At 41.9% G+C, this 25686-nt stretch overlaps 1 protein-coding gene across 5 annotated transcripts in view; it reads left to right on the plus strand.

Annotated features, from left to right (window-relative positions):
- ALKBH3 (alkB homolog 3, alpha-ketoglutarate dependent dioxygenase) overlaps positions 1-25686 on the plus strand; it is a 60760-nt gene that overhangs the window by 2032 nt on the left and 33042 nt on the right. The window contains exons 1-8 of one of the 5 annotated variants that reach the window (XM_089521477.1): positions 4287-4481; positions 4652-4784; positions 7772-7887; positions 8939-8973; positions 9433-9507; positions 10516-10619; positions 16192-16280; positions 19494-19703. In XM_089521477.1, the coding sequence (XP_089377603.1) occupies positions 4706-4784; positions 7772-7887; positions 8939-8973; positions 9433-9507; positions 10516-10619; positions 16192-16280; positions 19494-19703 (708 nt within the window). In that variant the 5' untranslated portion in view covers positions 4287-4481; positions 4652-4705. Of the gene's footprint in view, positions 1-4286; positions 4482-4648; positions 4785-7771; positions 7888-8938; positions 8974-9432; positions 9508-10515; positions 10620-16191; positions 16281-19493; positions 19704-25686 lie in introns of those variants that run through there. The other 4 variants (XM_089521476.1, XM_089521475.1, XM_089521478.1 and 1 more) reach the window with 4 other exon arrangements.

Raw genomic sequence — 25686 nt, forward strand, 5'->3', positions numbered from 1 at the left:
ACTTGCCCATGGGGGATCATGGGGGAATACTTGCCCGTAGGGGATCATGGGGGAATACTTGCCCATAGGGGATCATGGGGGAATACTTGCCCATGGGGGATCATGGGGGAATACTTGCTCGTAGGGGATCACTGCAAAATTAATGCAGTTTGACACTGCTTTAATAGCCATGCTTCCATGCTGTGGGGTTTGTAGTCTTCTGAGACATTGAGCATTCTCTGTCAGAGAGCTCAGATGCTACAAGCTGCAAATGCCAGGACTCCATAGAATGGAGCCATGGCAGTTAAAGTGGTGTCAAACTACATTGATTCTGCAGTGTGGCAGCAGCCCAAGTCCCCCCTGTCATCAGCATCCCTAACCAAGTCTTGCAGACTCATAGCCATGGCTTCTCTGAATGAGGTCCAAAACACACTGCAGAAATAATCCAGTTTGAGACTGCTTTAATTGCCCTGGCTCAGAGCTCCTCTGTTTGTGTGCCTTCAAAACACCTGTTGACTTATGAGGACCCCATTTCAAAGTGTTTTCTTTTTATCCAAGGAGTACTCAAAGGTGTTTTCCCCAGTTCCTTCCTCTGAAATATAGCCTACTGTACCTGGCATTCATAGGTGATCTTCCATCCAAGTACAAACTTGCTCTAGGACCCATTTCCTTCTCCTTTTGGCAGTCTATGATGTTTATCACACTATGCTCTTAAAGTGCTACTATTCCACTTTGACTCCTGTAGCTGCCTCCTGTTGCATTCTGGGATTGGCAGTTTTAAGGAGGAGGAGTATTCTCTGCCTGAGAATTCTAAATACCCCTCATTAAAACTGCCAATCCCACAATGCAACAGGAGGCAGCTAGAGGAGTCAAACTGGAATAGTAGCACTTTAAGAGTATAGTGTGATAAACATCTATGAGATCTGCCCAACCCTCCTCCAGCACCACATCCCAAATCAGTTGATTCCCTTCCTATCAGCCTTCCTCGTTGCTCAGCTTTCTCAACTATACATACAAAAAGGAAATGAGATGGCATGGAATATCCTGACTTTGGTATTCACATTTCAGGACCTTGTCTAGGTCCTACATAGCTTCCCTTCCAAGTCCTAATCTTTTGATTTTTTTGACTGCAGTCTGGATTCTGATTAATGATTGAGCCAAGCTATGGGCATTTTAAATAACTACTGTATTTCAATCTCTTCATTGTCTGCTTTAATGTTATGGCAATCACCTATGGTCATTATTTTTGTTTCCTTCATTTTCTGTTGTAAAGCAGCCTTTGCACCTTGTTACTCTGCTTTCTTCAGCAATTGTTCCAAGTCTGCTGTTTTCTGTTAGTAGCATGGTATCATCCATGTATCTTAAATTGTTGATGTTCTTTCTTCTAATTTTCACATTTCCTTGCACTGAGTCTAATCCTGCTTCGTGTATGATATAGCGTACAAGTGAAACAGATTGTATGATATAATGCAGCATTGTCTGACTGCTTTGCCATTTGGAAACCATGTTGTTTTTCCATGTTCTGTTCCAAGGGTGGCCTCTTGTCCTGAGTACACGTTATGCATCAGAATAATCAAATGTGGTACACATTCAAACGCTTTGCCATAATTTATAAACTACAGGCTGATTTTCTTCTGAAATTTTTTGATACACTTTGTTATCCAGCATATGTTTGCAGTATGATCCCATGTGCTTCTTCCTCTTCTGATCCTAGCTTGGACGTCTGGCATTTTTTTGTTCCATATATGTAGAATCTTGAGCACCACTTTACATGAAAGATAAATGCAGTAGTTCAGTGATTACTGCCATCTCTGATGTCCCCTTTCTTTTATTTCCATATATACTGACAGATTTTTGTAAGAATTTGGGTGGGTTCTGTCTCTGTTCCTTGGAAAAAAAGCTCTATTATTATCCCATCTGTTCCTGGCAATTTTCTCCCAGGTGCCTTGAGTGCAACTTTCACTTCACTTTCTAAAATGGTGGAATCATCTTCAAATGTTCTTTGAATGAATTTGTCATCTCTTTTATCTCTTTAGTGTATTGTTCCTGTCAGCAGCAGCAGCTACTGCTGATTCTTCTTCTCCTTTTTCTCCTTCTTCTTGATCATTCATGTGTTCTCTTGCTAGTCATGCAGCATCTCCAGTCTTAAAATTCCCTTTGATTTCTCAGATCTTGTGGAAGGGATCTCTTTTGCCTTTTTTGTTAGCTTCTATATCTCTGCATTGATTATTATAGTAGATCTCTTTGTCCCTGCACACAAGTTGTTGAACACTTGCATCCTATTTCTGTCCTTTTTTGCTTTCGCTTCTTGTCTTGAAGAGTTTCATCTCTCATCTATTTAGGCTTCTCATTCTTTTTGGCTGTAGATAGTGTCATTTTGCATTCTTCCTTCACAATGTCTCTGACTTCAATCCAGAGTTCTTCTGGCTCTCAGTGAATTAGGCTTAATAGTGGAAACCTAATTTTTAAATTATCTTTAAATTCTTCAAGTTGTAATTGGGCACTATAATTTTGTGTTCTTCTTTAACTTTACTCTAATTCTTGATGTTAGCAGTTCATGATCTGTGCCACAATCTGCTCCAGGTCTTTTTCCTTCCTGCCTTTCTTTCTTTCTTTCTTTCTTTCTTTTTGCAACTGAGACTAGAGCTTCTCCATTTTATGCTTCCAATTATATACCGTATATACTCGTCTATAAATCTAAAAATGTTTGCCCAAAAATTGAGCCCAAAATCCCAGATCGACATATTTATAGGTCACTATGGTAATGTGATAGCAGCTCTTTCAGATTTCCCCATGTGGTGCAGAGGGGGTTTATTTCTCTCTGGAGCCAAGCAGAAAGAGTCCTGGGTGATTGATTGATATTGCTGTTTGTTTAAGAGTCCCCCTCCCACCTGTGCCTCTGGCTGAAATGAAAGCTGAAACGATGGAGCAAAAAGCCTTAATGAGAGTCTCTCTTGCCATACACACACATACACACACTGAAGGAGACTCCAAGTTTTGCCCTCGACCTATCCAAAACCTGACCTCAACGTATACATGAGGTCAACTTATAGTTGAGTATATACGGTATACTGTTTTATTTCTATATTGGACTTCAGATAATGTCCATGAAGCTTAATAATGATATTAATAATTTGTTTGCAATGAACAAATTGTAGCTTTCACTAAATTCAGTGAGCCAATCTCCACTTCATTTCTTGATCTGAGGCCAAATTCCCCTACAATGTTTGGTTCTGGTCTGTTTCCTTGTTCTGTATTCCAGTTGCCTATGAGTAACAAGAAATCCTGTTTTGCTGAGTGATCCATTTCCTCCTCAACTCCAGCACAGAATCTTTAAAAAATCTTCATTTTAGGCCTCTGTAGTTGGAGCACAAATTTAGAGTATGGTTATATTGGTGGGTTTTCCCTGAAGTTTTACTGATAATATTCCGTCGGACTTTGGTTAATATCCATTGACAGCTTTTGTTACATCTCTCTCTATTTATACCACTCCCTTTCTTCTTGGATTTTTCATTTCCTGATGGTGTAATTATCTGACTCAAAATGTCTCATTCCTGTCCATTTTAAACATCTCTTTTTATCTCTTTCGTGGATTCAGGCAAAAGTGCAAATGGGATATTATATGTGCCTTCAGGTTTTCTGTCATTGTGTGGCGACCTCATGAATTTTATACCGCTTTGTTAGGCAAGGAGTACTTGGAGGTGCTTTGCCAGTGCCTTTGTCTGAAATATAGCCTACAGCACCCAGTATTCCTGGAAGTCTCTCATGTGACAAGTGTTCAGTTTCCAAGATTAGTCAGGATCTGCTTCCTTCACCAGATTTTAGGCCTTGCAAGTAGAATAGCTGTGGGGAAAAGATAACAGAGCACAGGAGCCACACAAAACAGGGAAATTCAGCAAGTGTAACATGTCATACAAGCCACAGCAGCTAAAATTTCCCTTTTTGTACATTTTTTACAGATGCAGAATGTCTATTTTGTTTTCTATGGGGCCACTCAAAGTATAAGCAGGAAATAGGAAAGCTCAAAACATTTGTCTGCAAGTAAAGCCTCTGATTTCTTAAGGCTTGCTCGTAAATAGCTAAGCATAGGATTGCAATATTGACATACTGAGTACTGTGTGGTTCATAGGTCTGTCTTTTGGCCAGCTTTAGGGGGTTACAACATAATACTCATATGCCAGTTCTTGGCTTAAATACCCTAAACACGTTTGATCCTGACTGATCTTGGAAACGAAGCAAGGTCAGCAGCCCTTGTTAGTACTTGGATGGGAGACCACCAACAAATACCGCATTAATCTATATTTCAGATGAAGGAATTGACCAAACCATCACCTTGCCTAGGGAAAACCCTATTAAATTAATGTGGTAGCCATAAGTTGACAAGACACTTGAAGGCTTGTCTACACATACATCCAAGAACTGGTGGTGATTAACAGTAGAATTCAATAACCGGTGCCTGCTCACAACAAAGTACTGTTGTGCTCAGTGGAGTGTACTTCCAGGTGAGCAAGAATAGGATACCAATCCCAATTAGCATTTGATTAAGAGATTTTGTAGCTCATAACTTGTGTCCTTAATTATTATGTTATACTGTACCACCTGTAGAAGCTAAAGGCATGATAATATGAAGGGCTCATTTATTTAATAGTCTTTTTCTTATGTTTTGAAGCAGAAAAGAAACACAAAATAATTTGCAACATACGTATATGTACTGTGAAGTTGAATAATGGAGGATAAAAGACAACGAGCCAGAGTTCAGGGTGGATGGGCTCGCTCAGTGAATAAAAGAGGCGCCTCTAATACAGGTAAGATCCTGCTTTTATTTTAATTTTAACATGTATAAGTATGGTGAGTTAAAGGGGGGGGGGTACATTTTTATTTTTGTTGTTGTTTAGACAACCTTGGGTCTTTATACTTGTTTTCAAGCTTCTTATCCCAAGGAGTGAATCTTTCTGATCTTAATTCTACCAAAATCTATACTGTGTCAGGAATTTCCTCTTCCCTATTCAGACACTTTTAGCCTCAGAAGAAGGCAAAGGCAAACAAACCCTCTCTGAACTAATTTTACCAAGAAAACACTGTAATAGGTTCACCATTGAGTTGCCATAAGTTGGGAATGACTTGAATGCACACCACAATAACAAATTCCATACCAAAGAGAGAAAATGGGGGAAAAAGTGTTGCTTTTTAAACCTGTACCTATGCTATATGTGTGTCCCAGTTTTTCCAGAAAAGTTTTCTCAAAAGCCAATTATGCCGGTTTCCTGTTTTGAAGTTCTCTTTGAGATATTTGGAATAGTGGCACTCTCTTGGCTATGCAGTCAAAGATACAGGGTTTCCAGGATATGTTAAATAAGAAAATGTTTACCCTGTGTAGATGGTGATCTAATTAACATTTTTGTTGATATTTTAATTTTGTTTACTAAACAAGTGTCGTATTAGTTGTAGACTTGGTATAACTTAATGTATTATTTTCTCTAATAGCTTAATGTTGAACTGAAATATTTGATTGGGGAAGCAAGTAAGGAAATGTCAGTTACATGCATAGTCACTTGGGTTGCATCTACACTGTAGAATTAATTTTGTTTGACAGTGATTTAACTGCCATTGTTTAATGCTATGGAATTCTGGGATTTGTAGTTCTGTGAGATATTTAGCCTTCTCTGTCAGAGAACTCTTAGTGGCCCAGCAAACTACAAATTCCAGGATTCCATACTATGGAGCCATGACAGTTAGAGTAGTGTCAAACTGCATTAATTCTTCAGTGTGGCAGCAGCCTTAGCACTACACCTTGCTTGGGGAGAAGGGTCAGCACAATTGCCCATGCTTTCATGAAGAAAGTTCCAGTTTCAATAGTTGACATCTCCAGTTAAGGCTAGGAAAAAGTCCTGCCTGAAACCCTAGAGAGCCACTGCCAATCAGTGCTGCCAATACTGAGCTAGATAAAGCAATGGTTTGACTTGATACAAAGCCATGTGTTACATTCCTAACCTCACTTAGATATATCTAAGTGCTTATAGGATAGGAGTGAGTGAAATGGAGCTCTTGAGATGTTGTCAGACTTGCTGAATTCCTCACCATTGGCTATTGTAGTTAAGGCACATGGGAGCTGTGGTCCATGGCTGTGCTGTGCCCACTCTTGTTATAAGTTTTCAGTCCGAAGCAATTTAAATGTCATGCAAACACTTGTTGTTGTATGCCTTCAAGTTGTTATGGGTTATGACTTATGACAAACATATCTTAGTGGGGTTTTTTGTAAAAATTGTTCAGAAGTGTTTTGATTTTGCCTTCCCCTGAGGCTGAGAAAATGTGACTTGTCCATGATCACCCAGTGGGTTTCTGTGGCCAAGTAGGGATTTGAACCCTGGTCTCATAGTCCAACGCTCAAACCACTATACCACACTGGTTCTCCATTCAAACACACTGTGAAACTGTGTGTTTTTGGAAACTTTTTATTGGAATATAGTAAATATTTAAGAATATGAGAAGTTAATAATATATACTTCATGTATACAGTCGCCCCTTTGAACTTACAGGGGATCCATTCCGGACCCCCTGCAAGTTCAAAATCTCACACATATTCAAGCCCCATAGGCTTGAATGGGGTGCGTGCATACGGGGTGCGCACCTCTGGCATGCCCTATTAAGATTAATAGAAGTTGCTCCTCCATCCGTGGATTTCCAAGTCTGCACATTTCAAGTCCATGGACTTGGAGGGACGACTGTATTATTTAAATTAATGGGAACAAGAAAAGTACTGGAAACATATTGAAGGTAGCACAATTTAATTTTTACTCTGCTCTTTCATTATATTGCTGATTGATTTGGATAATTTTATGTGAAAATATTTAGAAGATATATTTTTTATTCTGTATTACTTCATCCCATTGAAGAGCTAATTTCCAGCTTTTCAGTCAAGCATTATACTGATGTATTGTGGAAAGATAGCCCCTTTTATAGGAAGACGTTTGCAAATGTATACTAACAAAAAGCATTTCTGTCAGTATTTTAAGCATTTTTTAAAAGTGATACTGATTTCTCCTTCCCCACACCCCAGTATTTGTGAACTAAGGCCCAGTACATACCGCCAATAAGCGGCATACCAGGGCCACTACTAGGGTTAGGGACCGGCAACCGCACAGTCCCTAACTTTAGTACATATGGATGGCATAACAGTGGCAGCGCCCTGTATACACATAAGCGCCATGCGCTTACATAATGAGTGCGCCACTGGTGCACTTGTTACGCCACCCCTGTGGCTTAAAAAGAACCCGCTTTTCTCAAGTTCTTTTTCCTCCGCAGGGAAGCTGCATGATTTGGCAGATGCGGCTTTCTTCTGGAGGAAAAACAGGTGCCGGCAGGCCGTCTTTTTTGGTGGTCTGTACCGCGCCAAAATTTTAATACCTGATTATAGTCTTTGTTGAAGGTCTTAGTGATCTGTTGGACCATACAGGGCAACCATTTGAATCTACATTTTCCAGAGTTCTTTGTGAACATTGTGAGACATGAAGTGTTCACAAGTGCATGATGAAATGCCAGAACTTGTTGTGTGCCTTCAAGCTGTTGCCAACTTATGGTGACCTTAAGGCAAAACTATCATAGTTTTTGTTTTGTTTTGTTTTGTTTTTTGCCAAGGTTTGTTCAGAGGAGGTTGCCTTTGCCTTCTGCTGAGGCTGAGAGTGGAATAATAAAAAAATATTTTAATTTTCTCAAGCATACATATAGTGGCATGGAAGAAATATGATAGCAACCGTTCACTTATTTAATGGGATTTCTTTCTTTTTTGCTTTAGCTTCTGGAGTTTCCAATGCTAGGAGCCAAGTCTTGGGAAGCACTTCCCATTCCCGGGCGAAAAGAGACAAGCGACTTTCATCTGAAAAACAATTTGTATTTAAAGCACCAGAAGAGGTAAATACTATTTTTTCTCCTAGATATGTACTCATGGAAAGATTTATAGCCTGTTCTTTAGTTCAAGATTGCCAGATTACATGCATATATTGATGCTTTCCTGCTCACCTCTTTAAAAAAATCGCCCAGATTAAATTCATTACCAGCATCATTAGTAGTAAAATCTACATGCATAAATAAAAATAAGAAAATAACAAATATATTACAAAGTTAGCATCACTGTTCGTTATTGTAGCCATTATTTAAATTTTAGACAGTATTTTTGTCACAACATTTGTAAAAACAGATTGTAGTTATACTTCTGTTACTGTCTTCCAGTAAAAATATACATGTGGGTCCTCCACATTCACTAACTTTTAACCTGAGAGAACACCTCTCTAGGAATCTCCAGGTCCTACAGCTGACCTGTGGTCAAAATCTGCCAGAAGTTGACCATAGAATTGCACTGGAGGACCTACAGATGCCTAGAGAAGGGTTCTCTCTAGGAACCTGTAGATTCTTCTGCACCGTCAGGCAGATGTTGACCATAGAGTTGTGCTGGAGGGCCTTGAGATTCCTAGAAGTGAATCATATTAATCAAATCCATGAATAATCAAAGCCACAAAAGTCAAAGCTGCAAATGTAGAGAACTGACTATAGAACTTTCTACTTGGGTATGTAGATAAAACCCTATCCTATCTACCTAGGTACTTTAAATATTTGTTATTTAGATCATTTGTATACTGCCTGTCAGTGTTTCTCTACTCTAGGAGGGTTATATACATAACAAAAACTTGAAAACAATTTAAATATTGTTAAAACAGAAGGCAGCAGATAATAAAAAAACTGTAGCAGACTAAAAAAAATTTTTTTTCCTTCAGCCTTTCTTAGATAGAAAAGCAAAGTGTGTGTGGGAGAAGGGACTTCTTCCCGTTGAAGGACCTTTGAAGCAGTCAATATATGAGAACTTAGATGTGCTCATAATTATTAATTGGTTATCAGAACATTCCACTTTGGCTGAGTTACAGGCACATGCCTGTTGTACAACATCTTGTGGTGTTTTTCCCCCTAGGTGGTGCGCAAAGCCCCGGAGCCCAAAATAATAGAGTAAGTACACTCTTACCCCGGGATACGAATGCGCCGCGATACGAAATTTCCGGGTTACGAAAAAAAAAATAATAAAAAATATTTCCGGGTTACGAAGGTTATTCCGGGTTGCGAATAAAATTTTGGTGCTTTTCGGCGCTATTTTGCACGGAATCGCGGCTTTTCCCCATTAGCGCCTATGGCTTTTTCGGCTTACGAAGCCTTCCGGGTTACGAAAATGGCGGCGGAACGAATTAATTTCGTAACCCGGGGGCCGAGTGTATATGTTCAGTATCTCAGTCTTTAAGAACCATGCCCTATTTTGATATGTGTATTGCAGAGGAAATTACTCCAGTGGCCAGTATGCATTGTGGCTCCTGTAGTGGTGTATTGCTAGTTAGGTACATTTGGTAAAATTTCCTTTCCTAAATATTTATGGGGTTTTTTTGTTTTGTTTTTTTTTATTTTCTACATACCTAGTCAACTATACATTCCCCTCTTTAACAGGAAACAGGGCGTCTATGAGATCAGCACACTGCCGTCAGGAGTGTCTCGGTAAGCAGATAATGATGAAGAAAATATTGTAAAGTACAGTAGAATTCTGTTCTAGTATTTTGAATCAACTGGAATATTGATAGCTGTGGCAAGGCTATCACCATAGTATAAATTCTGTGCATCTGATGGGGAAAGGGCATACAGTTTTGTCTGAATCTGACGTTCTTATTAATTGCTCAGCTAGAATTTCGGGAAAATAACTAAAAACATTCCATTAATGCAGTTGGCCTACTTTGAGTGGGACTGACAGTTGGGTTTCAGGCAGAAACGTTTAGAAAGGCTAAGGACTATTTACCCCACTGATCATGTTAATAACTGTATTTTCCTTCCAAAAAGGTTTGGAGGTTGCTGTTTTTTAATCCTTAGAATTAGAATTCAGTTGACTGGTTCTAATGTCATTTACCCCAAGTAGCATGTTGTCTAGTGTTCTTAGCTTCACTAAGCAAGACCATCACAAGAACGTTATCTGTAGATATTGACTGAAGTATGTTATCTGTAGATATTCACTGAAGGTTGTATTTTCTCCTTGTAATGTTGACAAATAGCTTTAAATGAGTACCATGTACTCATAAAAGCAAACTGTTTTGTGCTGATTGAAATGTATTGTTGATGATAGAAACAAATTCAAGAGTTTCTACCCTGGAAAGCTCTTGAGCAATCTGATGCGGGTTGGTCATGGCATTCCCATGCTGGATGCCATGGATGGGAATGTAGGGGCTAGTTCATAAATATACTGCTGAAGCTGTACATTAATGTGCTTGAAGTAGCCATGTTTATGCCCTCGTGACCCAGTGGTTAAATGCCAGTACTGCAACTCAAATGTTGTGAGTTTGATCCTGCAGGGCTCCAGGTTGGCTCAACCTTCCATCTTTTCGTAGGTCGGTAAAATGAGTACCCAGCTTATTGGGGGCAATTGGCTAACACAGAACCCATTTAGAGAGTGCTTAGCACTGTAAAACAGTATAGAAATGTAAGTGATATTGCTAAGCCAGTTTTTCTATGTTTCAGAATTCACCTAGTTCCTGGCTTCATTGACTTAAATGAGGCAGACTGGATGTTTGGACAACTCTTCCAAGAAATCCCCTGGAGACAGAGAACACATGTCAGACAGGGTAACTGCACGATCATTCTCATGTAACTGTCTGTTCTTATTATGGCCAGGCCCACCAACAACACCCATTACACTAGGGCCCCTATGATTGCACAGCCTTGACCCCCCCTCCCCTGCCATTTTCTCTTATCCTCAACATACTTTACTTGGCCAGGCTTTCTTGTTGGCAACAACTGAAAGTCAAATCACTTCTTGGCTGTGAGAGCTGCCATATCTCAATGCTGTGGGAGAGAGAATATACAACAGTAGTCAGCCACTGATTAGAAGCAACCAGCTGCTTTGCTCTCAGCCTATTATTGTGCTGCTACTTGGCTAAGCTGTGATGTCTATCTGCATGAGAGCAAATGCTGGCATCTAGAGCAGTACCTCCATGAGGATGCCCAAATAGTAGTTCATGCTGCAGGACAGTTGAAGTAGAAGGAAAGCACAGAAGGCAGTTTGCCAAGTCTCCCTGTGCCCCCCTCCCTAGTCAAGGTGCCAAGTGTGATAACGGTAAACCTTTCTCAGTCCTTACTCAGGTATTCTGACAGCACTTTCCTACACACCTTTAAAGAAATTTTGAATGGCCCTTATAGAATCATAGAATCATAGAGTTGGAAGAGACCACTAGGGCCATCCAGTCCAACCCCCTGCCATGCAGGAAATCCAATTCAAAGCATCCCTGACAGATGGCCATCCAGCCTCTGTTTAAAGACCTCCAAGGAAGGAGACTCTATCACCTTCCGAGGAAGTGCATTCCACTGTCGAACAGCCCTTACTGTCAGGAAGTTCCTCCTAATGTTCAGGTGGAATCTCTTTTCCTGTAGCTTGCATCCATTGTTCCGGGTCCTAGTCTCTGGAGCAGCAGAAAACAAGCTTGCTCCCTCTTCAACATGACATCCTTTCAAATATTTAAACAGGGCTATCATATCACCTCTTAACCTTCTTTTCTCCAGGCTAAACATCCCCAGCTCCTTAAGTCGTTCCTCATAGGGCATGGTTTCCAGACCCTTCACCATTTTTGTCGCCCTCCTTTGGACACGTTCCAGTTTCTCAATGTCCTTTCTGAATTGTGGTGCCCAGAACTGGACACAATATTCTAGGTGGGGCCTGACCAGAGCAGAATACAGTGGCACTATTACTTCTCTTGATCTAGACACTATACTTCTACTGATGCAGCCTAAAATAGCATTGGCCTTTTTAGCTGCCGCATCACACTGTTCACTCATGTTCAACTTGTGGTCTACTTGGACTCCTAGATCCCTTTCACACGTAGTTTCATTCAGCCAGGTGTCACCCATCCTATATCTGTGCATTTTATTTTTCCGCCCTAAGTGCAATACCTTACATTTCTCTGTGTTGAATTTCATTTTGTTAGCTTTGGCCCAGCTTTCTAGTCTATTCAGGTCATTTTGAATCTTGATCCTGTCCTCTGGGGTATTAGCTATTCCTCCTAATTTGGTGTCATCTGCAAATTTGATAAGTATGCTCCCAATTCTGTCATCCAGGTCATTGATAAAGATGTTGAATAGCACTGGGCCCAGGACAGAGCCCTGTGGGACCCCACTGGTCACTTCTCTCCAGGATGAAAAGGAGCCATTGTTGAGCACCCTTTGGGTTCGGCCGGTCAACCAATTACAGATCCATTTAACAGTTCCTTTGTCTAGCCCACATTTTACAAGCTTGTTTGCAAGAATGTCATGGAAAACCTTGTCAAAGGCCTTAGTGAAATCAAGATATACTATATCCACAGCCTTCCCTTCATCTACCAAGCTGGTAATTTTATCAAAGAAAGAGATTAGGTTTGTCTGGCATGACTTGTTTCTCTGAAACCCATGTTGACTTTTTGTGATTATGGCATTGCCTTCTAGATGTTCACAGACTCTCTGTTTAATGATCTGCTCCAGAATCTTTCCTAGAACTGATGTCAGACTAACTGGACGATAATTGTTGGGATCCTCTTTTTTCCCCTTTTTGAAGATGGGGACAACGTTTGCCCTCCTCCAGTCAGCTGGGATCTCTCCTGTTCTCCAGGAGTTTTCAAAGATTATTGCCAATGGCTCCGATATTACATTTGCCAGTTCTTTTAATACCCTTGGATGGAGTTCATCTGGTCCCGGAGACTTAAATTCATTTAGATTAATAAGGTGTTCCTCTACTATCTCTTTACTTATTCTGTGCTGAAATTCCCCTATTCTGTCCTCTGCTCCATTATCCTCAGGTTGAGCACCCTTTGCCTTTTCTGAGAAGACTGAGGCAAAGAAGGTGTTGAGTAATTCTGCCTTTTCTCTGTCTTCTGTTAGCATTTTGCCATCTTCTCCACGCAGTGACCCTACCGTTTCCTTCTTCTTCCTTTTGCTGCGGACATATCCAAAAAAGCCCTTTTTATTGTTCTTAACCTCTCTAGCAAGCCTGAGTTCATTCTGCGCTTTAGCTTTTCTGACTTTACCCCTACACATGCCTGCTATTTCTTTGAATTCCTTTTTCGTGATTTCCCCCTTTTTCCATTTCTTATACATGTTCCGTTTCAATCTTAGCTCAGTTGAAAGTTCCTTAGTCATCCATCCTGGTTTCTTGAGACACCTCCCGTTTTTCCTTCTCACTGGAACTGTTTGAAATTGTGCCTTCAGTATCTCTCTTTTGAGAAACTCCCATCCATCCTGAACTCCTTTATCTTTTAGTATTTCTGACCATGGAATCGCCCTCAATACTTCTCTAAGTTTACTGAAATCCGCTCTCCTAAAGTCTAGGATGCGTGTCTGACTATGCCTGGCTTCTCCTTTCCACTGTATTACAAACTCCAGGAGAACATGGTCACTTCCACCTAATGATCCCACCACTTGCACCCCATTAACCAAGTCATCCTTGTTGGTTAGGATCAGATCTAAAATAGCTGACCCCCTTGTTGCCTCTTCCACCTTTTGGACCATGAAATTGTCTTCCAGGCAAGTGAGGAATTTGCTAGACCTTGAAGATTTTGCTGAGTTTGACTTCCAGCAAATATCAGGGTAGTTGAAGTCGCCCATCACTACTACATCTCTCCTTTCTGAGTGTGTGGTCATCTGTTCTAGAAAGGCATCATCCAATTCCTCAGTCTGACTTGGGGGTCTGTAGTAGACTCCCACCGTAACATCCTTGTTGTTTCCCTCCCCTTTGATTCTTATCCAGATGCTCTCCACCTGGCTTCCATGATTGATGTCCAGGATCTCTTCACTGGTGAAAATATCTCTGACATATAGTGCTATTCCTCCTCCTTTCTTGTTTGGCCTATTTCTCTTAAAAAGGTTATACCCCTCTATTTCCACATTCCAATCATGAGACTCATCCCACCAGGTTTCAGTGATGCCTATTATATCATATTTGCTTTGTTGTACTAGGAGTTCGAGTTCATCCTGCTTATTTCCCATGCTCTGTGCATTAGTGTAGAGACATCGCAGACCATGGTTCCCTTTTACTTGCTGCCTGTGCAAGTTTTTTTGCCTCCCACTGTTGGGTCCTTGCACTGTTTGCCTTGTTTCCTCTGTGTCAGTTTGACTATTTTCGCCATCCCTTTCTCCTTCCTTAATATTGTCTCCCTTCCCCTCGGAACTCAGTTTAAAGCTCTCCTGATCAAGTTCTTGAGACTGTTGGCAAAAACATTTCTTCCAACTGGCGTGAGATGCAACCCGTCCGTTGCAAGAAGTCCCTCCTCATGGAACCGCAGCCCATGATCGAAGAATCCAAATCCTTCTCGGCGGCACCATCTGCGAAGCCAGTTGTTCACATCTGCTATTTTCCTCTCCCTTCCTGGACCATGCCCTTCAACTGGCAGAAGAGACGAGATGACAACCTGTACATCCATTCCTTTCAGCTTCCTACCAAGCGCCTCGTAATCCCTTTTGATGTTCTGAATGCTGTGTCTTGCAGTATCATTAGTTCCCACGTGGACCAAAAGGAAGGAGTATTGGTCAGTAGGCTTGACCAGTCTTGTCAGCCTCTCTGTCACATCACGGATCTTTGCACCTGGAAGACAACACACCTCTCGAGACATCTTGTCAGGCCTACAAATCACTGCTTCTGTACCCCTCAGCAAGGAGTCCCCCACTACGACCACACGCCTCCTCCGAGGCTTAGCAGCGACTGTTCCCTCGGGTGGGACTCTCAGGCTCCCCTGCTCTGTCCCTGAAGTTTGTCCATGCTGCTCTTCTTCATCCTCCTTGATAAGGGAAAGAGCTTGGAATCGATTCTCTAGCTGCAAGCTCCCCGAACAATTCCTTCTTGGCTTACTTCTCTTTGTGACATTCCTCCAGCTGTCTGCCTCCTCTGTTTGGCAAGTGGCCTCTTCCACCTTCTTATTTTTACAAGAAGTCATGTTGGGACTGTAATCCTTTCTGTTATGAGGCTGGTGAACAGTTGCCAGTAAATCAGGATAACATCTTGGAGCACTGAATGTCTGTTATGGAGATTTTGTCCCAGTAAGAGCATTACCCTTCCCTTCAGCATTATTGCAGAGAATTGAAGCACTAGAAATTGTTTGAACTGCTTATATTGCTTTAGATTGTTTAAAATGACTTCACTGATTTATCTGAGAGCTGTGATCAGCTGATCTAGGATGACTTAGAAACATTTTAATTAATAAATATCTCCCTAGCATTTGGTAGGTCAGTACTGTCACAGATTTTGCTAAAGCCAAATTTGCTTGGAGCGATGTAGTGTCTTGTAATGATCCTGCTGAGATATAGGTACAGTTCAGTGGTATTGCTTGCCTCCCCCTTGTCCATGGTCACCTAGAATGTGGTAAGTCAGACACACATGAGACTTCTTTCTAACATATGTCTTCAGCCATGGGCGGAAGCTTGTGATGTGTACTTGATTTCATGCAGTAAATGTGAAGTTGTGAATTAAAAAAAAAAACCAACAACCTATAGCCCCTGTTTCTTCTCTTCATGCTGGAGAGTGATAGTGAAGGTGCAGCAGTTTTGTTTCTGTGCCTGGTGGTTGATTGGAGCTCTGAACTCTCAGGGGTAGACTTATGCACACCCTCTTGCTGCTTTCAACAGCTTTGAACTTTTCAGTCATCTATTTGCCTTTAATGTCTTAGCTATACAGTATTTCATGATGCAGGGTGAGGTCAGGAAAAAAGAGACTCTGCCCCTTTGTGTTGACACATTAGCCAAAAATATTTGACTGCTGGATGGAAATTCAACAGTAGTTCAGCTTCCTGGAACTTCATAGGCTTTCTCCAATAAATGTTTAAAATATACAGTATAACCTCAGTGTAGCTGTGATTGAGCCATGTAATAAAATGCATTGGTGTGCTGCTCTGCTTGCTTTGTCCACTTGAGGGCAGTTATGTTATTCTTCACTTCACATTGTAAGCAAGATGACTCAGCTGGTCTCTAAAGAGTCAGGAAACTTTCCTTACAGTTATATCAAGCAGCCCTGTTCAAGGCCTGATACCAGGCTCCATTTGATTTGAAGAACCTAGGGAAAAAATCGTTTGGCATTCATTTAACAAGCTACATGCCAGGAACATTACCAAAATATATGGTTCCTACATTATAAGAGTGATCTTTTTTCTGTTGGAGTCATAGTGTTCTGTTCTTTTTTTCCAGATCAATCTTTCGATGAGCCCAGACTCACAGCATGGTATGGTGAACTTCCGTATACTTACTCAAGGCTTACAATGCAAGCAAATGCTGATGTACGTATATATTTCATAGAATCATAGAGTTGGAAGAGACCACAAGGGCCATCCAGTCTAACACCCTCCCATGTAGGAATACACAATCAAAGCATTCCTGACAGATGGCAAGCCAGCCTCTATTTAAAAATCACTAAAGGAGGAGACTCCATTACACTTCAAGGCAACATATCTCAAATCTCACAGCAAATCTTTCTACTAATAGTGGCTGATGGTGCTGATGATAAGCATATTAATGTATTTTATAGAAGGGTGGGGGATTTCAACATAGTCTGTGAGGTTCCTAGTTGACACTGAATGCTGAACCCTGTCAGTTTTATGACAAAAGGTTTTTTTTAAAGTATTCTTCCTTTTATTTGGGGGGGGGGGGGCATGACTAAGCAGTGAAAGAAGTGCATTAGTTACAGTCAGAATTCTTCTTAAAATGTCTGTTCTGGGCAGGGAGAATGGAATACAGAAATAACATGTGCATTCCCTGCACCACTGACTTCCTGTTTTCTGTCAGTTCTGTTCCTTGACCATCTGCAATATTAAGTTCTGTAAATCAGTGTTTGATTTATAGCATCAGTGTCTTCTGTAAGATGTTTTATACTTAAATTGCTAAGCATTTTAAAAGATAACCTGTTAACCCTTTCCGTAACATTCAGAGAAATAGCCATGTTAAAGCTGAACTGGTCACCTCATCACTATACCCACACATTTTGTATTTTCATACAGTCTAAAAATCCTTCTTGGGCATCATTTCACTTCATGCTTCTGAGGAAGTAGATCAAGTCTACAAAAGCTTATGCTACAACTTCTTCTACATAGTTAGTCTCAAGGTCCTCTTTCCGTAACAATTAGACTACAATTACTCCTCAGCTTATAGAAACATACATATAGCATTGTATGATTATCTGTTTGCTGAGCTCACTAAAGGGAAATGCTGCTATTAGAGGAAAACTCTGAGATATTCTTGGAATCATCATGTTCTAGTGGATAGTACCAGAGTAGCATAAATTCAGATCATTTTACCTGATGTGTGTTTCTTTGCCTCATGGATGGTGGTAGTGGCAAAATCAACACAGATCTTAACAATAGTGCCTTTTTATAGTTAACTACAGGTGAGAATTGTGCAGTTTTCCAAATGTTTATTTATTTATTTCCAGGATGTTGAATAGTAACTTGCTGCATTCCTTCCCATTGGCTAGGCTGGTGGAGCTTCAGAGAGCTGCACAGTTTCCATCCCTAATTTACACCAGTCCAGAACTAGTTAAAGTTAAATGACTTTTTTTATTAAGACAGAAATAGAACAGCACTTGTTCTGTTAGAAATCCGTAATATCTCTGTGAGTCCCCCGACAACATACGAGTTGTAACAGCTAAATGAATTTGAAAGTGGTTTATATTTTATAATGCAGGCACCCCTGAGCATTTTGGTGAATGTTTTAAACAGTTTAAGTGCTCAGGGTAGGTGGTACATGGGTCATAATAAAACATTTAGTTAGAATATGCTCTAGGCAAAACAGATAAAATGTATGCTATAATGTAAAATATGCTCCAGATTGGTTTTCTCCAGGAGGAAAGCAGCCCTCCTCATGCTGCTCTTAAAGGCACTGGTCAGATGTCAGCCAAGTTTCAACTGAATTTGGAACGTCTGACTGCCTGAGGCCTGAGGAAACCTGAGCCCTGAGGAGTTTTGTGCTAAGATCAGCAGTGCTGTAGAGTCTGCAAAATTAAAAGGACTCCAGTACATCAAATGGAAGATGCTGTATATGTGAGGGTACAGATATAAACAAAATATGATCTTTCATAACCAGAGTTTAGAATAAAATTGGAGGTAGTGAACTGCTGTGTGTTTCTAGTAAGCTTCAAAGCATACGTAATGGAATCAGCAACAGCTCTTGCAAGTTGAGAAATTTCACATGGTTTCAGTGGTGCAACATACATCCACACTTCAGCTAAAGTATATCTAATGTTCTTAATTGTTCTTTGTTGCACAACAGTACTAACATGGTTGGATGTAGACAGCTTTTTGCTGACTTCAAGCTAGCACATAATCCCATATTGCTGCTTCTTGCCTCCTACCTCACTACTACTTTTTTATCACATTCATTAAATGTATTGAGAGGATATTTGGTGTCATGCTAATACAATAGTTATTGGGGAGAGAGAACCAAAGACCCAACATTCCAGGAGGAAAGTGTGTGCCATGTGTGTGAGAGAGAGAGCTACAAATACCAGGCAGCAAATGTCAAATCTGAAGTAAAATGCCAGTAAAGGCACTGCCAGATAATGTGCATGCATGTGCAGATGCACTCAGATTGCTTTTTTGGAGAGAGTACTTAACCCATTCTCGGTTATGCCTCTGTTTTTGGCATTTTGTTTCTTTTTCCCATTGAGCTAGGTTGCAAAACTTATACTAGTGACATTTATGGAGAGGTGATAGCCTGGCCTTGAAAAATCTTCTAATACTAGTCTAGTAGAATATGAGGATAAAAACTGCTTAAAATAAGAAAAATTCTGGGACATCAGTGATGGTATATTAAACCTCAGTGGAATCATTTTTCCCTCTTCGCTGTTCTAGGTCTTTGACTTAAAAATCAACCTCCCTTTCCCTTACTTTTTATATTTCCTCTCATGCCCATATCGTTTCTTTGAAGTACTGAGCTGACTGTTTGGAATGCCTTTCCCCCTGCCAACTCTGGCATGCTTTATATGCCTGTTAAAGATACACAGTGTCATCCAGATGTTCCTGAACTGAAGTATGCTTCCAAGTTCAGAATTATTTATTGGGTCTCTGATATTAAATTTTCTTACTGATTATTGTATGCTTTGTAAGAGAAGGATACAGTCGGCCCTCCCCATAGGCAGGCTTGCCTTCCGCGGCTTTGAGCTTACGCGGAAGGCAAGTCCAAGCAAAAGTAATGGTGCTTCAGCATAGGTTCTTTTCTCCATACGTTTGGAGGGGGGGAGAATCCGGAATGGATCCCCGCATATGGGGAGGACGGACTGTAGTAGAAAACTCCCTGAGGACAAATCTTGCCAAGAAAACCCAATGATATGTTTGCCATATGTTGCAAAGGACTTGCACACAACAATGATGTTTTGACAAACATTTTTTACTTAAAAAGTTATTTGTTGTATATCATTTTGCATTATTTCTCAATGTGAGATGTAGAAATTGGTTAAATAATGATATCCCATATTAACGTATTTCCTTTACTGATTTCAGTGGCATCCACTACTGACCATGCTGAAGGATCGCATTGAAGATTTCACTAAAAACACCTTCAACTCCCTGCTCTGCAACCTGTATCGGAATGAAAAGGACAGTGTTGACTGGCATAGCGATGATGAGCCTGCACTAGGACAAAACCCTGTAATTGCTTCACTCAGCTTTGGTGCCACCCGGATGTTCGAACTGAGGAAAAAGCCTTTGCCTGTGAGTGTGATGGCATTTCTGTATTTCAGAGAACTGTTAATGATCCAGCTTATGAAAGGTGATTGTGGATTTGATGATCCTAAACAATATAACAAAATATGGTTCCTTTTATTAAGGATGCCTAAAAATGTCTGAGGCAGCTCATAACACCTCTACCACAGTCATATTTATCTATTTCATTGTAGCTCTGGCAAAGTGTGTCTGTGTTTGGAAGAGAGCTACTCAGAGTATACAACCTCACAATACCAGCAGATGTGTCTGCTTGGAACATCAGTGTTCAGAAATGTGGTGACTAATAATTAACAGAATCATAAAGTTGGAAGAAACCACAAGATTCATTTCAGTTTCAGGCCTGGCTATGGGAATGAAATAGCTTTGGTCAACTTACTGGATGGCTTATGCCAAGAACTGGACAGGGGGTGGGGTATCCCTCTTAATTCTGCTGGACCGCTCAGTTGCTTTCAGTACCATTGACCATGGTGTCCTTCCTGACCTTGTTGCCAGAATGAGTCTTCGATGCACTGTTATGCAGTGGCTCCATTCCTTCCTGGAAGGACAAACCCAGAAGGTGGTGATGAGGGGAGGGGGGGTGATCCCTTGGTGGTTGGCTTGTTTTGCCCACATTCTATTAATATAAGCATGAAATCACTGGGACAGGTAATCTGGAGTTTTGGGGTTTAGTATCATCAGTATGGAAATAATATTTTATACAGGTTTTAATTTTATGGGTAGTTTAATGACCTTTTTAACATTGGTATTTGGAATATTTCTTAGCTATTTCTCTTTTAACAATTATAAGCTGCCTTGAGTCTCAGATTGGGAAAAAGGCAGGGCATAAATATAGTGGTGTAGATGATAGTAATGATAAGGCTTTGTTTAGCAGATATACTTTTCCGTTTTGCTTTGCTTGAGTCAGGGAAATGGACCTAAATATAATCCGAAAAGTAATCTTGGATCTAAAATTAATCAGAAATCATACCATGCACATTCTTGCTAATAGATACCAGAATGTCTATTTTCCCAGCATCGGAAATTTGGGAAAGCTCTCAAAAGAAGCATTTCTCAACAACAATATTTAATAAGTGGAGAAACCATAATTATTCTATCTTCAAAATAAGCAAACATTTTAAACCAAAAAGTTTAATCTCCTTCAAACTGTAGATAGCCCATGATCAGAGGATTTATGCAGCATGTGTTGTGTAGATTTCGTTTTTAAAAAATGGCATACACATACTGTACCATAAATTACACCCAAATGGGCTAGCAGTGGGAAGAGGGAAGAGGTATATATTTCTTCAGTGCCCACACCCCCCTGAATTATGTTCCATGTTTTGCTTCAGAGGGGTGTTTTGCGAAAATGTATCTACAAATTTAAATCTGTTTCCATTCTTCTGCTGTGCTGAATTCTGTGGCTGTTGGCACCTGTTTGAACAAGTTACATTTTTGGACTTTAAGAATCCCTGTCTTGGGGAATTAAAAACAGTTAACTTTCCCAAGTTCTAGTGGGTATTTATATAGGGACATTATTTACAATAATATAGATATACCAGATGTCAGTTGGAGTGGCAGCTGTAGCACCAAGTAATGGTGAGACCACATCCTGATATCATCTAGTTGGCTGTAAGGCTTCACCTTAGTGTAAGGTTATATTGTATTGGCCAACTATTCAGTTTTGTAAACCCAGCATGTACAAATTGGAGATCATTTTGTGGGGGGTTGATAAATTATGTTAATGTGTCAGTGAGCTGTTAGCTGTATGTTCTCTGTGGTGGAGTTTGTTTTACTTGTGCATCATATTTAATAGAAATGAGACAGCAATGTGAGTTGTCTGGGGCAGAGGAAGGTACGGCAATGGCAAGGCAAAATATCATTACCAAGGAAGGCGAGAGAGAGATGCTTAATACCTGTCATACCTTCTGTTTGTCAAGCCAATTTAGGTAAGAGCTATTCAAGAACAATCAAGAACTATTCTTCAAGTGTGGAGCTACACAATCGGTTGCAATCTCTATTGTGTATCATAATTTATTATTATCTCTGGTTATGGAGGTGACCTTTGAGGGTTCTGTGGATAGGAGTGGTCTTGTCAATTTCCAGAGGAAGTAGAGTTGTGTAATGGTACCAGATGGTTCCCTCTTTTGAAGAACAGAAGTAGTAATGTGTGGGCCTGATATGTGGTTTTGAGAGGCAAGCTGTCTCCTGGGGCGAAGATCCATGATAATAACTGTCTGACAAGACTCATCAAGTCCACTGATCATTATCTCTTCATTCTAATACTCGTTGGAACAAATGATACTGTAAGATACAGCTTTCAGCATATTGCAAAGGACAGTAAGGCTCTGGTAAGAACCTTGGGGAATAAGTTGTGATTTCATTGCTTCTTGTTGAAGAATATGATCCAGCAAAGGGGCAAGAATACTAGAAGTGAACAACTAGTTGGGCAGACACTGCTATCAAGAAAGATTTGTCTTCTTTGACCATGATCTGTACTTTCATGAAAAATGACCTCTGCCAAGAGATGGATTTTACTTCACAGCGGTTGGAAAGAACATATTTGTTAGGAGTCTCACAAATCTGATCTGGAAGGCTTTAAATTGGTTACATGGAGGAGGGAGACAGTATTCCAGAGGGCAGGAGGGCACCAAGTACTGGGGACAATAGCCTCAATGATATAGCCAATAGTGTTTGAAAAAGACAAATATTGTAGAATGGGAGCCCATTACCATTCTGATACTTGTTGAATGTCACACTCTGCCAAGAATGCCAGGTCCAACAAATTCCTTACCAGCCTTACAGACAAACTAGTTGTACAAAAGATGGAAGAGGCAACAAAAAGATCAGCTATCTTGGATCTGATTCTAAACAACAGAGATGAGCTCATCAGGTAAAAATAGCTTGTTTTGGTTAGACCTCACCTGGAATACCACAGTTCCAGAAGAATAGGAACAAGCTGAAACATTTCCAAGCTGGGACCAAGCTGATTAAAGATCTGGAAACCAAGCCTGATTTAGGGAGCTGGGTAATAATAATAATAATAATAATAATAATAATAATAATAAGGACAGGTTGCTTACCTGTAATAGTATTTCTTCGAGTGGTCATCTGCGAATACATACAAATGGGTTTCACTGCGCCTGCGCAGTGCTGTTCGGAAACTTCTGGAATCACTGGGCAAAGTTTACTTTGCAACATATAGAAACTTTTTGGCGGTAACTCCACCCACCCGTTATAAGGCCCCTGCCTTCCCGCTCTTTTCCCCAGTTCCGCAATTTTTCCGCCAAGCAGGCGATGGAAGAGCCAATAAGAGCAGGACACTGAGGGGATGGATGGGTGGGATTTGTATGTATTCGCAGATGACCACTCGAAGAAATACTGTTACAGGTAAGCAACCTGTCCTTCTTCTTTGTGGTCTCTGCGAATAATACAAATGGGTTTAGACTGACAAGCTTAGGTAAGCGGCGGAGGGAGTGTCCTGAAACCAAAGCTGTGGTAAACCAAGGGTATATTTATTGCAACAATAAACACCTTGAACCATAAGAAGAGTCAGTCTTTGGTTCATGCACAAAAACTCAACACAGCAATAACATTGCAAAACCTGAGAAGGGGATCAAAGGTCATGCAAGACCAGTCCCATTGGAATTGTGCAAATCAACATTCAACAGAATGTAAAACAGTGGCATTATGTACATAAATGCTGACAACACAAACCATCAGTAGTGTAATCAATGCAACCCTGAAACCAACACAACCCTCCTGAAAGCTGCGTCTCGGATGGCTCTGGTGTCCAGCCTATAGTGCCTTATAAAAGTCAATGGCTGGGACCAGACAGCAGCCTTACAGACATCCTCCAAGGGAATACCCGACAGGAATGCAGAGAATGCTGACACTGCTCTTGTGGAGTGGGACCGAACCCTGCCAGGGAGAGGTTTGCCCAACAGTTCATAGCAGAGGTGGATGGTACCAGCCACCCATTTGGAAAACCTCTGCGCAGACACGGGCAACCCCTTCTTCGGTTCCGAGTAGCATTGGAAAAGTCTCTTGGACCGACTGGAGGCAGCAGTTCTGTCCGAGTAAAACGCCAGCGCTCTCCTGACATCAAGAGAATGCAGGCTTCGCTCCGCATCCGAAGTCGGATTGGAAGCGAGAGTAGGCAACACAATGTCCTGGCACATGTGGAAAGCAGACAGAACCTTAGGCAAAAAAGTAATGTCTGTCCGCAGGACCACCTTGTCCTTGTGAAACCTCAGGAAGGGCTTTTCCCTCCGCAAGGCACAGAGTTCACCCGCACGGCGGGCAGAGGTGATGGCCACAAGAAAAGCAGTTTTCCAAGTCAGTAGTCTCAAGTCCGCTGTGGCCATCGGTTCAAAGGGCTTGGATTGTCCTTGACAACCAGGTCGAGCAGGTGGGCGCCCCAGCCTTCCAGGGAAGCATCGGTCATCAAAGTCAATTGAGGCTGAGGTTGATGAAAGGGCATCCCGATGCAGGCGTTGCGGCTGTCCAGCCACCATCTCAGTGAAGCAGCCACCGGTCTCGGTACCGTGAGCCACTTGGACAGAAGGTCCTCCATCGGAGAGAAGACTGAGAGGAACCAGAACTGCAGTGGTCGGAGGCGAAGCCTTGCCCACGGTGTCATGAATGTTGTTGATGCCATGTGGCCCAGAGCCACTTGGACGTCTCTGGCCCTCACCCTTCTGTGAGAGATGCAAGGCCTCAGCGATGCCACCAACGCCTGGAAATGGTCCGGAGGGAGAAAGGCGGAGCATCTTTCGGAGTCAAGGATGGTTCTGATGAACTTGGCCTGTCTGGTCGGAGTGAAGTGGGACTTCTCTTCGTTGACGACCAGTCCGAGAGAGTCCAAAAGGTGCAAGGCGAATGAGACTGCCTCTCGGAGCTCCTGCTGTGAGTCGGCGGCAAACAACCAGTTGTCCAGGTACGGGAAGACTCTGTAGCCCTTCTGATGAAGGTATGCCACCACTGGTGCCATGCACTTCGTGAAGACCCTCGGAGCCGTGGCAAGGCCAAAGGGGAGCACGTTGTAGTGGTACGCGGTGGAGCCGACGGCGAAGGCAAGGAATCTCCGATGGGAATCCCAAGGAAAAAGTTCAACTCCCTCAAGTCCAAAATGGATCTGATGCCCCCATCCGCCTTCGGTACCGTGAAGTACCTGGAGAAAAAGGCCCTGGAGCATTGTTCGGGCGATAAAGGGGAGATTTCCCCCTTGTCCAGCAAAGTGCGCACTTCGTCGAGAAGGGTGTCCGAGGGGTGAGTGGACATGAAGGCTCCGGTTGGGGGGAGCTCTTGGAACTCGAGGGCATAACCCCTACGGACGATGTTGAGGACCCACAAGTCCGTTGTAATGGAGGCCCAGGTGGTGACAAAGGGCCTTAAAATGTCCAAAAAGAAAAAAGGAGAGACGAAGCGCGCTGCAACCCTTCAGGCTCTCTTCTTCCCCTGGTCGGTGTCCTGCCGGCGGGACTTTCGGTACCGGGAAGGAAAGTTGTGACGGCCAGAGGAGGAGGAGGACTGAGAGGGGTACCGGCGTCTCTGGGAGCCTTGCTACTGAGGTTGCCGGTCTTGTTGGAAGGTCCCCTGTGACTGACCTTGCGGCTGCCACGGGCGCTGCCTCTTTCTGAAGGGTGAGATGGGAGCCGATGACATCCCGTGCTTCTTCGCCGCTGCCTTCATTCTGAACTTGCGGTTCAGGCGCTCATCGTTCTCGGTGTGGAAGAGGCCGCTACCATCCAGAGGCATGTCCTCTATGGCTGACTTGACGTTGGCATTGAGGTCCGAACCCCTCAGCCACGCATGCCGGCGCAGAGCCAATGAAGCTGACATTGCCTGTCCCGCACAGTCAGCCACGTTTCTGGAGGCGGTGATGAGCCAGCTGCCGATCGAATGGGCCTCATCACGGATCTCTACCAGGCGTCGCTGGGTTTCGTCTGGGACGTCCGGGACGAGTGGCAAGATCCCCTCCATGAGGGTCTGG

Source organism: Sceloporus occidentalis, unplaced genomic scaffold (assembly GCF_023333645.1).
Source record: "Sceloporus occidentalis isolate IW3139 unplaced genomic scaffold, rSceOcc1.0.p SCAF_4, whole genome shotgun sequence".
Lineage (NCBI taxonomy): Eukaryota > Metazoa > Chordata > Lepidosauria > Squamata > Phrynosomatidae > Sceloporus > Sceloporus occidentalis.